At 62.1% G+C, this 16,503-nt stretch overlaps 1 protein-coding gene across 2 annotated transcripts in view; it reads left to right on the top strand.

The window, feature by feature from the left end:
* TAFA5 (TAFA chemokine like family member 5) overlaps positions 1-16,503 on the top strand; it is a 170,539-nt gene that overhangs the window by 132,912 nt on the left and 21,124 nt on the right. Inside the window, exon 3 of one of the 2 annotated variants that reach the window (XM_036906638.2) lies at positions 10,940-11,067. In XM_036906638.2, coding sequence (XP_036762533.1) covers positions 10,940-11,067 — 128 coding nt within the window. Of the gene's footprint in view, positions 1-4,454; positions 4,640-10,939; positions 11,068-16,503 lie in introns of those variants that run through there. The other variant, XM_057508423.1, reaches the window with a different exon arrangement.

Genomic DNA, 16,503 nt, shown 5'->3' with positions numbered 1-16,503 from the left:
TGCTTCCCCAGATCCTGAGACAAAGCACACGTGTACAATCGCCTGCCTTAGCTGAAGCCATCTCTGTTTTGCAAACACCACCTCCCCCCCATACCTGATGTGTGGCCACTCCTCCAACCCCCCTCATTTGGGGCCCGGTGCTGGGGTCATGTGATCTTGGATCCTGGGCTCCTTTGCACGTAGTTTAGTCAGATTTTCTGGAGCTGCGGGGTCTTCTCGGGTGCTCCTGAGGGTGCCAGGGAACACATGGGACGTGGCCTGCACTGTGGGCTGGGCCGCAGCCCGGGCGGTGCTGTGGGTTGGGCTCCCCAAGGGGTGCTCACGCAGCTGTGGGAGAACAGGGTCTGTGCAGACGTAAACAAGCGGAGGCCATCACAGTGGGGCCTTATCCCAGCACCTCATGCAGAAGAGATGCCTGGCAGAGGCCAGGCAACAGCAGAGGCTGGAGGGGTGTGTGTGCAGGACAGGGATCGCTGGGGCTGCAGGACCTGAGGCGGAAGGGGTCCTCCCCACAGGAGGCAGAGGGGCCCTGCTCTGCCAGCACCCTGGCCTTAGACCTCCAGCCCCAAAAGTGGGGAGAATAAGCTTTTGGTCCAGGCCACCCAGTGCATATTCCTTTGTCACAGTGGCCCTGGGACAACAGCACGATGCTCAGCCCCAGCACATGGCCTGTCCCCTTTTCCCAGCTGCTATCCCAGCTCCACCCCACATGCAGGGCGGTCAGGGTGATCAATGTCCTCCTCCATGGCAGCCCTGGCTGTGGCCCCCGAGACCCTGCGCAGCCACTGCTGGCGGCGTCCCAGCCGTGTGACGGCCCCCCTGGCGGCTCCCGTCCCTGCCCCACTTCCCCCTCGCCACATCACCTGCGTTTCTCATTGGATACCCAGCAGGGAGCGACTCCCCCGGCCCCCGCATTCTCTCTCATTGCAGGTGACCTCTGCCCCGGATGACAGGCATGACCTCTGAACCCCACGGCCCCTCCTCTCAGCTGCCTCTCACTACCCCTGCCTCTTACAGCCGTGATGCCAGGCATGGAAAGCTCCCAGGGCCCAAGGCCGCAGCTGGAGTGGGGCTGGCTCGGAGGCAGTCGTGGGAGCTGACGGCTGCCTCTGCACCCACACGTGTGCCTCGTGTGTGTATGTTCTGTGCTCCCTGATCCCAAAGGATTGTGTGTTTCTGACAGGACCAGCCCGCAGCTCCTGCCAAAGCCCCCAGTCTCTTATCCTGGGTGTCCTCAACAGGGACCAGCCAGCTCACCCAGACACACAGCAAGATGTCGGCCTAAGTACTGACATGACAGCCTTGCACGTGTGCTGGCGTGAAGGGGAGAGTGCGCTCTGGCGTGAACCGCGGGTCAGGGCTTGCGTGCAGGTGTCTGATCAGAAGCCAGGCGCACGGCCGTAGCCGCCAGCCTAAGTCTCTGAGTCTGAAAGGCTTGCTCGCAGCTCTCTTGCTCACACCTGGACTCGTGGGCTGCTTAGGAGTCCACTGTCACTGGATCTTTCCATGGCATACCGCTGGTTTCCACAGAAATGGCAGCTTGTTTCCTTCACACACTGGCTCCATGGCTTGTGTGTTCAGCTCCACAAGCAGTCGCAGCTGTCATCAGCCAGGTCAGCCTTGGGAACGGGCTTAGCTGTCCTGGTGCACGTGACCTGGGACATGCAGGGCCGTGCCCGCACTGCACGGAGACCAGCCGGTCACCAGGCTGACTGGACAACCAGGCTGGGAGGCCCCTGTCTGGCCCCAGCCGAGAGCTACCATGTGCGGATGGCCGACCGCTCCCGGCAGGTGTGACCTGCACCCTCCCCCTTGCCAGCTGAGGTCGTGAGGCTCTGTGTGCAGAAGTGACTTTACCCGAAGGGACAGAGCTAGAACCAGGGCACATGGCCAGGCCTGGGCAGGGTTACACCCCGCAGCCAGGACCATGGGATCCGGTCCGAGCCCCGTCGCCCCAAGCTGGGCCCACAGGCTGCCTGCAGGTCTGTCACAGAAGACTTCTGAAATTACTAGGAGCTCTCAAACCTTTTACCGGTTTTATACTTTTCCAAGGCCCATGTCTGTCCTCATCCAAGAGAAGATCCCTAAGTGAGCTCAAGGCCACAGTTGTGTTCTTGGAAAGCGGAACAAGATGTGGCCCTCCCAGGCCTCTGGGGCTGGAGGGGGGACCGTGACCGGTGGGGGCTTTCCGAGGCTGGGCGCTGGAGCCAGAGGGTCACGAACAGGCAGGATTGGAGCTGGTGTCAGCTGAGAAACCGCAAGTCACCCCCAGTGTGGTGAGCAGGGCCCACTTCTTAGAACTTCCTGGGAAGTGTTCCGTAAAGGCTCCTTGTTCTGTGGCATGACTTGACTGTGCCCCAGGGATAACGCCGTTTCTGCACAGGGGTCTGGACGCCCTGGGAGGGGACCAGTGTGACTCAGAAGTGGCCTGAATGGTTCCCTTTGGGGGCTGGGCACAGCATCTCCTGGCCCCCGCAGATGCCCTCAGCCTCGCCACCTGTCTTCCTGTGGGGCAGGCAGGGGCCATGGAGAGGCTGGCCAGCTGGGTGGGTGCACAGGGGCTGGTTCTCTGAGTATTCTGTGGACCTCAGAGTGAATGAAACCCCTAGGAGGGCCAATGGGTCTGCGTGCTAGAGGGGCCCTGGCTCCCCTGAAGAGGCAGGCGGTGCCAGCCAGTGCCTCCCTGTGCAGGCACAGCCGTACTTGCGGACCATCCCCCCCACCCTCACTTCCCTGGAGACTGACCCGCAAAACACCCAGCGCCTGCCCACAGCACCCAGCTGCCCCAGAGGGCCCCTCGGTGCAGGGCCGCCCGGCTCCCGTGGCCGCCCTCCAGCAAGTTTGGTCCTCCTGGCGCCGAGGGGACATGGTCCTCTGCACACACGAGTCTGAACCTCTGCCTCTCGGCCCCCCTTTTCAGTAGCTTGTATCCGTCGGTGGGAACGTGTCCAAGAAAAACAGTGGACTGAGTTTTTTCCCCTCTACTTACATTTCTAATCCTAACGAAGCAATGAGGCAGGTGGCTCCTGACAGCTGCGTGTAGCTTCTCCTCTCTTCTCCCCGGCTCACCTGATTGCGCGGGTCTGGAGTGTCTCCCGCCGGCACGGAGCAGCTCGCCGATCACCGAGTGGCTCTCCCCCACCTCGGGCGCTGGTGGGGACAGCTCCCAGGCAGCTAATGAATCATGCTAATCAGAGCACCATCCTGAAAATTAATACATTCTACTGTGACTATTTAAGGGAAAAATAATGATTGAGACTGTTCTCAGGAAATTATGCTTTGGAAGTTGTAGACTGGAAATTCTGTCTCACTCTAAGATGTACTCTGGGTCTTACAGATGTGTCCTCTCCTAAGTGACTGAGGGACGCGGACCCCCGGGGAGGAGGGTGCGCCCTGATTGCCCTGCTTCCTGGGCCTCGGCTGCCTCTGTCGTAGGCCTTCCCTGGGTGCGAGCGCCTGGCCTGGATCCTCTTAGCCCCCAGGCTGCCCCAGGCACGTGGGTCTCCTGCCTTCTTGGTGGCAGGTATTTCTCACTATATGGGGCTAAGAGGAGGTTTCTGACCTCACCAGTTCCTGGAAAGAAGTGTGTCCTGATGTTCTTTTAAAAGGAAATCCATGGTGGGTGCACCCTGCTGAACTGGTGAGCACGATGGGCTGTGGCCGTGTGTCGCGTTGGTACAGGACTTCGGCCTCCTTCGCGGGTGTGCCGTGGGGCCTGGTGCCCGGCATTGGCCTCAGCCGCAAGCACGCGGAGCGGCCAGGACACGCGGGGCCCGTCCCCCTGCACACAAGGGCAGAGTGCGCGGAGCGCCTGGCCCGGGGTGGGGCACCTCTGCCCACCCTGTTGGGCCAGGCCTGCCAGGCCCCTGCCTTTCTCGTCCCTGGGGTCAGAGTCTGGGAGGAACTCAGTCCTTTTACGTAGGACCCACATCAGCCCATAAAAGGGCTAGCTGGTGCCTCTGACCCAGGGCCAGAAGCAATGGAGAGCCCCAAGCTTCCGGTGAGTTTAAATAAAATGCAAATGAGCCCCCTCCCTGGAGACGTGCAGCTGTGAGGGTGTGAGGTGTTCGTCCGGCCCTGCTGTCTGGCCAGGGTGGCAGAGCGGCCGTTCAGTCAACCCCGTCCAGCTGATGCAGTGCACTGGCTCTTGGTTTCCCAGCGCAGGTCCCTTCGAGCCCCAGAGGGTGGTCCTGGCGCCTGGGCGCGTCGTGGTCTCCTGGGCCGACGTCCGAGACCCAGGCAGCCTGGCCCAGTCCCGTCAGCTCACCCAGGCCTCCCGGACGGGCCAGGCGCCCCAGTGTGCTGGAGGCCACCCTTCCCTTCCTGAAGGGCAGGCGGGGGGTGCCCAGCGCCGTGTTCCCTCCTGCCTCCTGCCTGCAGCTCCCTCTCCTCCAGGGGCCCGGTGTCCCAGAGCCTGTGCACCGCCAGGCTTCCCTCTGCCCACCCCCCGGCAGGGCCCGCTATGCCCGGAGCTGACCCCTCGGGACAGTGGAGCAGGGCCCGCGAGTGCTCCCCGGAATCCCATCGAGCTGCCCCCAGTCAGAAAGGTGACCCCCTGGTACCTCCAGGGTCCCACCTCCAGTGGGACCCCACGCATCTCTCTGCTGTCCCCGCTCCTTCTTGATGCCCGCTCTCTTGATGGGGACAGGGTGGTGGGTGGGGGGCTGTCCAGCCCCTGGCCCTGTAGGTGCCGCACCACTGCCTCTGCCCTCAGGCTGGTGGGCTGGGAGACAGCCCAAGTCAGGCCCTTCTCCGTGACGAGCGTCCCCTGAGCATGGCCGTCCTTCCCACTGCTGCTCGGGGACTGGCCTGTTCAGTCAGCGGCCAGGTGGTGGCTGACAGGCCAGAGCCCCACAGGAAATCCGCCCTGACCAGGCTCCATGTCCCAGCAGCTGCAGCCGGAGGGTCTGCGTGGGGCGCAGCAGGGTGGGGGCCGTGGGGGCCTGGCTCGTGGACCCTGAGCCCGCAGAGCCTTGCTCACCTCCCTGCAGTTCTGCAGGGCCCAATCACCCAGCGTGAAGCCCCCACCCGACAGCACACCCGCTCGTGAGCCTCTGTGGCCCCGGAACGCAGGGCAGCTCTCCACTTCTGTCTGCGGTGCTCCAGGCGTGCGGTGGTGACCCCTGCCACGGGTCTCCTGTGCGACCTCCCAGTGCCTGCGCTCCCTCTGCCATGTGGCCCATTCACCCTTTAAACAGCACCTCTTCTGGGGAGCCCTCCTGGCTAGAGTAGGGGCTCCCGGGGCAGGATGGGAGCCCAGGGCCGGCCTCCAGGTGCAGCCGCCTCTGGGAGGAGGCAGCCTGCTCTCCAGAAGTCCCCAAGGCCCTGGGCTTCCCTGGAATTTCTGGAGCATAGACGGTGCCTCTATGATAGATCCTCCTGGAAATGGGGGAGGGGGGCGGTGCCAGTGAGTACCCTAATTCTGTTTGCATTTCCCTGACTTGGCACAGCTGACCCCGCTGGTGGGCTGGCTAGAGACGTGGGCCCACCTGGGAGGCCCAGATGTGCTGGTTCGTCTTTGCATAGCCCCAGCCCTCTCCCACCAGGTGGTGCGCCCCCCTCCCACCAGCCCCACAAGCAGTCACCTGTGCTCACATGATCCTCTGTCCTCCTCTGATTCGTCTGTGTTTCCAGGTCAGGCTGGCCTGGGGAGCCAGCTTGAGAGTGGGCTCTCGGAGGGGAGGCTGCCTGAGGATGGCCTGGGGAGCCCACAGGGAACCCTCTGACCTCCCGGCCCATGGACCTTCCTGCCAGGAGGGACCTCAATGCACAGCCCCCTGGAGCAGAAAGGAGGGAGCCTGGGGCCCTCCTGAGAGCCTCAAAATGTCTACTGCAACAGTCACATCTCAATTGCATCCCCAGGGCCTGCATCAGCCCTGCAGGCAGTAGATTCTTCCAGAACCTTAGCGTGTCCTGCTGACATGTAACTTCTGTGGGCCAATGCTGATGTGTTTACATGTAAACTAATATGTCTGTGTGCATGTTAAATGTCAGCTATTCCCATGTGTGTGGATGTGGCCTCGCCCCTCTTCACAAACAAGATCTGGGAGACGTTGGGGCGTCTCCTGGTCGGGTGCAGGAGAGTCGCCACCTGCCCCAGCGGGACGGGGCCCATTCATGATTGTATCTGAGCATGCGGCCACATTCCTCCCAGGGTCCTTTGGGTGGTGTTCCGGATGATTCATTTTTCCAAGCTGTTGAGTAAAGTAAGCAGATTCATATGTTAATGGAAATGAAGAAACAGTTTATTCCAAAGGGAACTGTGTGGTTTATGAGCAGTGGAGGGGCCGGGCACTATACAGCGCATGCAGCCTCTGCGGTGCCCGGCAGGTAAGCACCGTGTCCTGTCCATCTGTCCAGACTCAGGCTGGCAGCGTGTCTCATCTGCTGCTGTCCCCACCGCCCGGGGAAGCATGTCAGCAACTCGGGGCCTCTTCAGGGTTGTCCCGGGTTGTCCAGTTACTTAGGTTTGGGAGTTGGGCCCAGGAGTCCATGGGGGGTGCATTTCTGAGCTGCAGCTTGATTGGGCTGGCAAACAGTGGGTCCTCCCCCACCCCGTTCTTCCTGGCCAGGGGAGTGGGTTAGCTGGCCCTCGGATTCCCCATAACGTGCCCCTCATTGCTAGAACAGAACTTCCTGGTACCACACAGAGGCTCACGTACACACATCTGAACTTATACAAATACGTGTCCACCACATGCCACAAGCACACACAGTTTGTATGTGTTCATGTGCCCACGTGTACACATATCCATGCACTCGCCCTCATGTGTGCACACAACAGGCACAGATGTGGACACGCATACACACCACCACCTGCATGTGTGCACACAGCCACTTGCTCATCACTTACAGACACGTGTGGTCAGCAGCTTGGCACGCGGGCACCTTGACCATGGAAGCATGCATGGCTCTGGTGAGCTGGTCAAACAGGGATCCACTGAGACCTCACCTCCACCTCCCCAGGACCCCTGATTACTTGGGCTGAGTGAGATGTGTCAAACTGGGGGGTTATACCAGTTCTGGCTGGTGCCATCAGAGAGGCGAAGCAGGTAGCTCAGCCTAGACCCTGCTCCCCCCACAGAGGGCCACGTTGGGCCCACGTACACCCAGACCGTGTATCTCTTAAGCACCCCTGGGCCAGGTGGCCGGCTCCTTCCCATCTGCCATCACCGCATCCCTCGTCCCCCATGGCCTGTCCTCCTGAGAACCCTCCCAGGGCCCTGAGTGTTCCTGCACAGCAGGGGCCAGGTCTGTCAGGAGACCCCAACCCCAGCACAGGTGACAGCAGGGGGCAGCCGGGCTGTCCTGGAGGGAGGAGGAGGGAGGCAGCCAGAGGGTGTCCAGGAAAGGAGAGGCCTAAGTAGAGAGACGGGGCCAGGGTGGGTGGGGGTGAGGCAGCAGGTGGAGCTCAGGAGGGCCTGGGCCGGTGTCCCCCACAGCGTCCCCTTCCCCTGACCTCCTGGGGGGCTGCAAGAGTGGGTGGTTGCATGGGGGTCCCTTTGAATGGACGGCACTCACTCGATGGTGGTGGGAAGAGCCAGAGAGGGCAGCTTAGGAACCACAGCCATCAAGCTGTGGGAGGACTGATGCTCCTGCCCCAGGGTCTGCGAGGGGCTAGCGAGTCATAGGTACAAGTGATGTGTGATTGGCAGGGGTCCGTGGTGGCGTCCCTTCCTCCTCCCGGCTGGGCCTCACTTCACCTGCCCTGACGACGCATGTCTGGGACAGCCTGGCAAGGAGCCGCCAGACCAAACGGCTCCCTTCGAGCAGTGACCTGCACTCCAGGGGGCCCTGCGGTGTCGCGGTCAGTCCTGGCCCCTTGGGCATTTTGCTGCCTCAGGCAGGTGGTCTGTCTCCCAGGATGGCCAACTGCACAGCAGTGGCCCTGGATGGGGGACATTCTGGCTCCGGGGCTGAGCCGGCTGCAGACACGTCATGGGGCCTCCGTGAGGGTCCTGGGAGCTGACGTGAGGGTCCTGGGAGCCGACGTGGACACCGTGCTCAGACGGAGCACATGCTCAGGAAATGTAAGCTGGTTTACAGAGACACAGAAGGAAGGGTCTCACAGGCCTTCTCAAGACGGTGCTGCCCTGGGGCTTAGTTCACGGATGCTCTGAGGATTCGTGAGGAACTACACGTGTAAAGTGCCAGCCGCCTTCTGGGGTGTGAACGAGCTGAACAGGTGGCCTGGTGTCCTGCTTGTCATTACATCCGGGTGAACTTCGCGCCCGAATCCCTTGGACCCAGAGCTTAGCCTCACCCCAGCGGCCCGTCCTCCCCAGGAAGGTCCCATGCAAGGGTGGCTGAGCAAGTCCCTGGGCAGGTGGCACACTTGTCTTTGGGGGGAGCATGCTTCCTGGACTCGGGGGACTCTTGCTGGTCCCTGCCTGTGGAAATGGGCACTCTGTTGGAGGGCTCAGCCCCCAGAGAAGCCCTGGGGGCACCCATGCGCCGGTGTACAGGGACCACTGACGTGCTCCAGGCGCTGTGTGCACTGGGCAGCTCCATGGCCTCAGTGCGGGGCCTTCCTGCCCCGGAGCTGTCTGTGGGGAGCGAGTGCATCAGGGAGCTGGTGGCAGGGGCTGGAGCCTGGACACACCACCCTTCTGGGAGGGGGCTGGCTGGGCCTGGCAGATGGCCTGGTGGGCTCCGGGGCCAGGAGGGAGGTGGCCTGCAGGCTCGATGGAGGCGCATGTGAGCAGGCCCAGGGCAGAATGTCCTGGTGGCTGGACCAGACACAGAGACCCCAGCACATGGGCTTGAGGATTCTGAGTTCCCATGCGCTTTACGGGCCAGATTGGTGGGTCTGAGCTTTGACCTGGAGGCCGTAGGGAGCCACTGGGAACGCTTAGGCAAGCAGCCGCCACAGGAGAAGTCCAGCCTTGTGGCTGTGGCTCAGATGCTGTGTCCAGGCACTTTCCCAGTGTCTGCTGCACTGTGGCTGTGTGTCAGGCACCGCACAGGTGTTGGTACCCCCTCCATGCCCACCCGTGGCCCCAGGACCAGGTGTCTCTGGACGCAGCCCCCGGCCCTGTGCTATGCTGACCAGCCTCAGAGCTTGGGCTGCAGTCTGGTGCTCAGCACGGGGCCCCATGCCCAGCCCAGGATGCCGTTCCCCATGGCTTTCACTTAGCCGGCCCTCTCACTGGCACGCCAGGGGCCTGCGGCTGAGTGAGTGACCTAGAGGGTCATCGCCTCATCCCCTTCCCAGGGCCAGGCCCTGAGGCTGCTGTGGTTGCCTGAGGACACGGGCCCACTTCCCAGGGCTGTGTGGGTGTGCGCGAGGCGCAGCGGGCCCTGGCCATGGTTTTGATAAGCTGGTCTTTAGGCAAATTGACAGGAGCCGCCTGAACCCAGGACTTGCATGCTGGCCGATCCGCCACCCCTTCCTCCCAGGGCTGGGACCACGGTGCCCTGCTGTTGCCTCCTGTCACTCCCTCCCTTCCCTCCTTCCCCCTCTGTCCCTCCTAAGTTTGCATGCAGAGAGAGTCCCAGAGCGTGGACAGTGAGCCACATGATGCCACATGGTGAGTCCCCAGCAGTGCGCCAGAGGAGTGGGCAGCAGGCACCCTGGCTGGCAAGCTGGGGAGTCCGTGCTGGGTGCCTGGTGGTGTCCCTGGGCACCTGCAAAGTGGAGGGAGGCTTGGGGGAGAAGGAGCCACACCCGATGCCCTCGGCCACTCAGCTGGATGGAGCTGTTTCCTCCAGCCCCAGGCCCCTCCGGAGGGAGCTGTTCTCCCAGCCTGGGGACAGGCGCTTGGACGTGGTGACGGATGAGACCCCGCCGTCCCCAGAGCCCAGCTAGCAGCCACTGTCACTCCTGCCCCGCAGCTCCGTCAGCCTAGGAGTGCTCCGCAGCCCTAGAGCTGCCATGACAGCAGGGCCAGAGACGCAGCTGTGACACGTGGCGCGAAAGGTCCCTTTGTCGCTGGGACGTGGTGACCCAGCGCTGGGCCTCCAACTGCCCCCACCAGGAAGCGGGCTTGACCTAGGTGAGCATCCGCCCGTGGCAAACAAAGGCAAGTGAGCCTGGCACCGCCTACGTGGCAGGGCTGGCCCCCCGACACCCAGGCCGCAGGCAGGGACTCGGTGCCTGTCTTGTAACACATGGCCAGAGCCATCACATGCATGTTTAGAAGGACATACACGTCACCCTAGTCCGAAAAATGACTAGTTCTTATGACGGTCCAGTAATGACGGTTACATGAATACAACCAGTGTTTACTCTGTTATTAAGCCCCTGCTTCTACGGTTTTCCATCTGAGAGGACTGTCCAGCTGCCTGCCTACTGTCCACAGCCAAAAATGGTGGGTTCCCCAGAAGAAGTTGCTGTGGATGCTGCAGCCCGGGTGCCACTCAGGTGCCCGGCGGCCACCAGGCCCCCTGCTGATGCTGCACGTCCCTGCCCTTCAGCGGGCGCACCTGCACTGGAATGGCCGCAGGTCAGCATTTGCAGTGAGGCCCAGCAAGGGGCCTGGTAGCTGTAAGCCCTGCCCCGGACTCCCTGATGTGCCCCAGCCGCCCACCTCCTGCAGACCTCACCCCTGGCGTTGCCCCAGGCCCCTGGGTCCCCCTCTAAGGACAGGCCACCCTCACTGCATCCGAGGTATGTCCTTCCCTGGCTCTGAAGCAGATTCCAGACGAAGGAGAGAAACCAGGTGGCTTCTTCAGGGAGGGGCCATTGGCTGCTGCATGAATCTGTCTGGAATGCCCTCGGTCACCACTTACTCGGTGACCTGCGGCCCAGCTGGGCTTGGGGGACCAGGGAGGAGCAGCAGCCTGATCGGGCCACCCTGATCGAGAGCAGGGGCTGCCCGCTAGGCCCTCCCATGCCTACACCTGGCGCCAAGACCCAGTGTCGGGTGTCAGGCCGCGGAGGGTGAGCCCCGTGCCCCCGGTGAGCAGCGGCTGACCAGCTCTCCGTTTTCTCCCGCAGCGCGGATCATCAGGACAAAGCAGTGGTGCGACATGCTTCCTTGTCTGGAGGGGGAAGGCTGTGACTTGTTAATCAACCGGTCAGGCTGGACGTGCACACAGCCCGGCGGGCGGATAAAGACCACCACGGTATGTACGTGGCTGCCTCACTTTCTGTGGGGGCACCGGGAGCGGGGGCGGCCTCAGACATCAGAGCACGTGTGGCGAGAGGGCCGCGGGAGCCGGTCACCGGCTTCCTTATGTGGAGAGGCTGCCAGCCCTGCCCCCTCCCCGTCGGCCCTGCCCATCTGTCCCTGAGTGTGCAGGGGCCCAGGGGGCTGGCCAGAACCACCCTCCAGGGTCGTCAGCCCTGAAACAAACTTGGTGCTCTCGCCTGAAAGGTGGCTGCTAGAGTCGTCTAGGTTCTGGGGCAGGTGTGGTCGTCAGCAGCTGGGGGAGAGCTGAGGGCCCCACAGAGGAGGGGCCCCTGAGGCAGGATCGGGGGAGCAGCCCCCCGTGTGCAGAAGTCCCCGAGGGCACCGTGAGGAGCCAGTGCTGGGAGCTGGGGCCAGAGGAGAGCACAGCCCTGGTCAGCTCCCCACTGGAGCTGCCTCCAGGAGCGCTCCGAGGCCACTGGGCCTCACGGTCAGGAGCCCCTTTGCGGCAGTGGCTGCGTGAGAGCCAGAACCCGAACTCGGCAGCAGCAGGCTCGCTGGGCCTGAGCACGGTCCGGGCCCTCAGAGCACTCCGGGCGCCGGGCTGTCGAAGGGAGGCAGCACCCGGAGTCGGGGGACTTCCCAGAAGACCCTGTGTGTGTGGGAATCGGGCAGTCTGGCCAGTCTCAAGGTCAGGCCGCCTCTCTGGGCCTGGCTGGGCCACAGCTGTTCAAGCGTGGCTGTCCGTGCAGAGCACAGAGGGCCAGGCTGGCGCGAGCGTCCTGGTGGTGCAGCTGTCAGCACAGCTTGTTTACCTGTGTGCAACACAGAGGTCACTGCACGGCCATCACACCTGAGCAGTGGGCCGGGCTCTGCAGCTCATTACCCACCACCTGCCTCGTGGCTCACAGGGGCTGGTGGGCTACTGAGGGGCGCTGCCGCCTGCAGGCCCATCTAAGAAGCAGCTGAGCTTTCTAGGGTCCCGTCTGTGTGTTGGTCCCAAAAGGCAGAGGCCTGGGGACAAGCAGAGCTCTGGACAGCTGGAGCCGCCACTCCCAGGTCCATGGCTCCAGGGTTCAGTGTGTGGATGCCCAGCAGGGCCCAGGGCAGCCTGTGTGCAGGAGGTGCTGAGTGTTGGGGTCTTTGAATGAGCACCTAGGAGGGGTGAGGCTTGGGGGAGGCTTTGGACTGCCCACACACTGCAGTGGGCCCGGGGGCATGGCTGTGGTGGATGGGCCTGCACCCCAGGCCCGAGTGTGCATCGGGGCAGGCCCACTGGGGACACCCTAGCAGCGCCTCTGTGTTCTCCCAGCTGAGAACTCGGGGCTTCCCCCTCATCAAGCAGCCCGACCCCTTCCTGGCTCCCTGCACCCTGCTCCCCACCCCCTGTCCCTCAAGGTTCTGGGGGGCAGCTGCACGCAAAGGGCTGAGCACACCCTCCCGCAGCCCCTGCTGCAGACCCGGCGCCCTCTGTGGACACGCTCCCTGACACACTCACTCAGAGAACCTGGTGGGGCCCGTCCAGGTGCTTGTTCTCATGGGCGCACCGACCCAGGAGCTCGGCCCCACTATCTTGGCTTTACCACCAGGAACCCTGCCCCTGGGCACCTGGAGGTCTGTAAGCTGTGGGGCGGGCTTTCAACCTGCTGGGTCTGCCCAGCCCCAAAGCTGGCCCTGGCTTTGCATGAGCTCATATGTTTCCCAGCTCAGAAGACAGGCTTTCTGACGGGTGCGTTCTGAGGCCAGCCTGCCCTGGAGAGCCTCTGCTGGCCCAGGTGCAGCAGGAAAAGCCCGTGGTCCAGGCGGGGGAAGGTCGCCTGCCATACCCAGCACAAGTCGGGGAGATGCTCCCTCCCAGGTTCCCGTGACTCCCCTAGAGGGTGACAGCACTCATGCTTGGACGCGCAGCCTGCTTCCAGTGGGGAGAGCACGTGTGGGGCTCCCCAGACTCTCCTAGAGTGTGTGGGCGGTTCGGTGTACCCGATTGTGCGGCTGTGGTGACACTAGGGAGCCGGGCAGGCTCTGTTACCTTCCTGGGTGTCAACAGAGGGGTCTTTGGCTCTAGAATCCCTGGCGTGCAGTGACCTATTTTCAAAGCTTTCTTAAAAGGTGACTGAGCTCTTGACGCGAACGCTGTGTAATCAGAGCACGTGGTCCCATTGCCACAACTGTGTCCTGGCTCTCTCATAGGTGGTCAGCATGTGGGGTTGCACATTTCACTATAAATTGGTTTTCCGTGAGATAGGCTTTAAGAGACCCTGCGATCACTTGGCCACCTGACCGCTAATTCAATCCCAGCTACCACGTGCTCAGCCCAGCACCCCTCTGGCCACAGACCCGTCTGGAAGTGGCGTCACCCCACCCTCCTTGTCACACCCCACGTGGGCCAGGCCTCTTTACATCCCAGTGTCACCGTCTGTGAGCTGCTGGCGGGTAGGCACTGGGCCTGATGGCCCTGCTACCCCATCCCCTCACAGAACCAATGTAAATATGTGTGATTAATTGATTAATTGATTAATTGGATACAGACCCTAGGTCTATGCTGATGTTTGCGTTTCCTAGATGGCTGCCCTCAAAGCGCAGGTCACCACCCCATTAGCAGGTCGTGAAATTAATTTAGTGGATCATGATCAGCATTTACAAGAAGGAGGAAGAAATACAATAGAAATATTAGAGTATTCTGTGTCATGAGGGTGAATGCCATTTGGTGACATGCGCACGTGGTCACAAGGTGCGATATCACGGTCACTGTGGGTTGAGGAGATGGAGCCCTGCCTTCTGGAGACACCGGGGGAGGGTCTGGCCTCTGTGTGGGTTGTCCAGGCACGGCTCTCTCACTCCTGCTTCGCTCTGTGGACGCGGGTCTGAGCAGACAAGGTGACCAGGTGGGCATTGCGGGCACCCCCCTGGCTCCTGCTCCCCGAGACGGGCCACCCCTCAGCTTAAGGGGCCCCAGCATGGCCTGGCTTGCCCTGACCTTGGCAGCCAGGCAGTGGACAGGCCCAGAAAGGCCCGCAGAGCACCTTCCTGCCAGCGCACGGTTCTCCCCGGCTGTGCCCCGGCCAGGACTGCACACTCCACATGCGGGCACTCGGGGTTTTGTCCGCTCTCAGCCTGCAGATGAAATATTTTGTGGTATTTATGTATTGCAAGATGCTTCTCTACCATCTCCTAAATCAAAATAAGCCAGCTAGAAATCCATTTTTCAAATGAGGTGTTAAGCACCACATTGTAATTCTGTACCGCATGAACACCCCATCGTTGGGGGCGAGGAGTGTTCAGTGGGGGTGTTTGTAGTTCTGCTGGGAACTTGGATTTCCTGGAATTGGCTCATTACACCAAAAACACACTTCAGGAGATCAGAGATGCCAAGGGGTAGCTGCCACCAATCATGTTCGTGCCTAGATGTCCAAATGCCATCCCAGCCCAGGTGTGCAACAAGGCGATGTGCGGAGGGGTCACCCAGCAGTCTCCTGGAGACACTGGGAGGGGGGCGCCCAGCTCTGCCCACCAGCACCTCCCTCTTCTCTCATCCTGTCATAACGGGTGGCTGGCCTGGCCAGGCGGACCCTGCCCCCCACCTGCTGACTGGTTCTGGGGGATCCCTGCAGACTGATTCACACACTGCACCACAAGCAGCTGGGTCTGCCATCGTTGGTCTGTGTTGAGCTCCCCCTGGAAACGTTTCCTGCAATGCTGAGTGTCAGTTCACTGCAGCCCTTGTCTGGGATTTAGGAGCTAGCCGTTCGGGGAGCCCACTGCCTCTCCAGTTCCCATCTCTACCATCCAATGCATGGCATGTAGGCCCAGCACCCAGTCAACCTAGGAACTCCTGCCCCTTAGCTGCCTGCAAGCTTGGGGCTGCAGACGAGAGGCAGTCCTAAGAAAGTGCTTTTGCAGAATGCCAGCTTCAACCAGGAGGTCCTGCATTCTTGGATTCGAGGTACCACCCAAGGGCCTAGGGTGTGTCATACGTGGCCCCCACTGGGAGATCATGGGGAAGGTAGGCCAGGACCTCCTGCCTCAGGAGCACCCCCGCAAGTGGCTCCGGGCCTCCCTGCACACCGCCCCGGATGCTGGCACACAGATCTCGCAGGGGAATCTGTGGGAACTTCGCAAGTGCTTGCTCCGGGCTTCCAGTTGAAACTCACAAAACGTGTGTGCTTCCCCTTCTGCCATCTGGACACGCCTGTAAAGTGACAGGGGCATGAAAAGGGCAAACGGAACCATACCAGGAGCACAAGGCACAGGAGGGGAGACAGAGCAGCACGGCCTCGAGGGGTGGGAGTGGGCAGACTTGGGATGCAGGGTCTCGGGGAGAATCCAGGTCCTCCCCTGTTACGCAGGAGGCACTGGAGGGGACCCCGCAGCACCAAACGTGAGGGGCTCCCGAAAACCAGGGAGCTGAGTGAAGATGGATGTCCTGTGAGGCGAGCCCCCCACATTAAGGCTTCTCTCCGGATACCCTGACAGACAAGTGTACCGTGGCTGCCGTAACAAGTGACTGCGTGCTCAGTGGCCACAGTGACCAAGATTCATTCTCACAGTCCTGGAGGCCAGAGGTCAGAAATCGAGGCATCAGCAGGGCCGCCCTCCCTCTGAAGGCCCAAGGCAGGGTCCTTCCTGCCTCCTCCAGCCTCTGGGGCCGCAAGCATCCCTGGGCTTGTGGCCACACCGCCACAGGCTCTGCCGTCACATGCCATCTTCCCTGCGTGTGCCAGCTCTGCCCCTCCATCCCCATAAAGGTGTCAGTCACTGCAGGTAGAGCCCACCCTAATGAGGGATAATTTCTTCACAAGATAATAACCAACAACATCTTAGAAGACCAGATTTCCAAACAAGATCACATTCTGAGGTTCTGGGGGGACCTGAATTTTGGGGCACCGTGTGCCACTCTCTGACTTAGTAAGCCCAAAGCAGAGGCTGGTGGGTAATGTGAGTTGGGGGCCCGAGGGCCCTTGGGGAAGCCCACCATCTGCCCTCCTGTTGCCAGTGCCCAGCTTGCCCAGCTCCTCCCCGTGGATCGGTGTTTGAGGACAGAGATGGAACAAATGAAGCACGGGGACAGGACTGCTGCTCCAGGGTGCGGAGCGGCGGGGTGGCCGGAGGTGGGGCAGGGCCAGCAGAGGAGCGCGGGGAGGCTGTGAGCCCTGCAGGCAGGGCCGCGTGGGGACATGGGAGGTGGGCCCCCTCTGCTCTTTCTCCCCGTGGGCTGGCCTTCCTCCATGCTTGCCTAATCCAATGGCACGGCCGGGACCTTCTGGAACCTCCAGGCGGCTTCTGCAGACTGGCTTCTGGGCCCCGTGAAGGAGGTGTGGCCACGCCAAGGCCACCCTGCTCTGCCGCAGAGAGCCCCCAGGACAACATGAGGAGAGGGGTGCTGCCAGCCCCCGCCGACCGGGCTGCCCCAGCTGGGCCGTGCCCCAGAGTG

The sequence above is a fragment of the Manis pentadactyla genome, chromosome 10 (genome assembly GCF_030020395.1).
Source record: "Manis pentadactyla isolate mManPen7 chromosome 10, mManPen7.hap1, whole genome shotgun sequence".
Classification (NCBI taxonomy): Eukaryota; Metazoa; Chordata; class Mammalia; order Pholidota; family Manidae; genus Manis; species Manis pentadactyla.
This window is presented reverse-complemented; position numbering and strand designations above follow the sequence as displayed.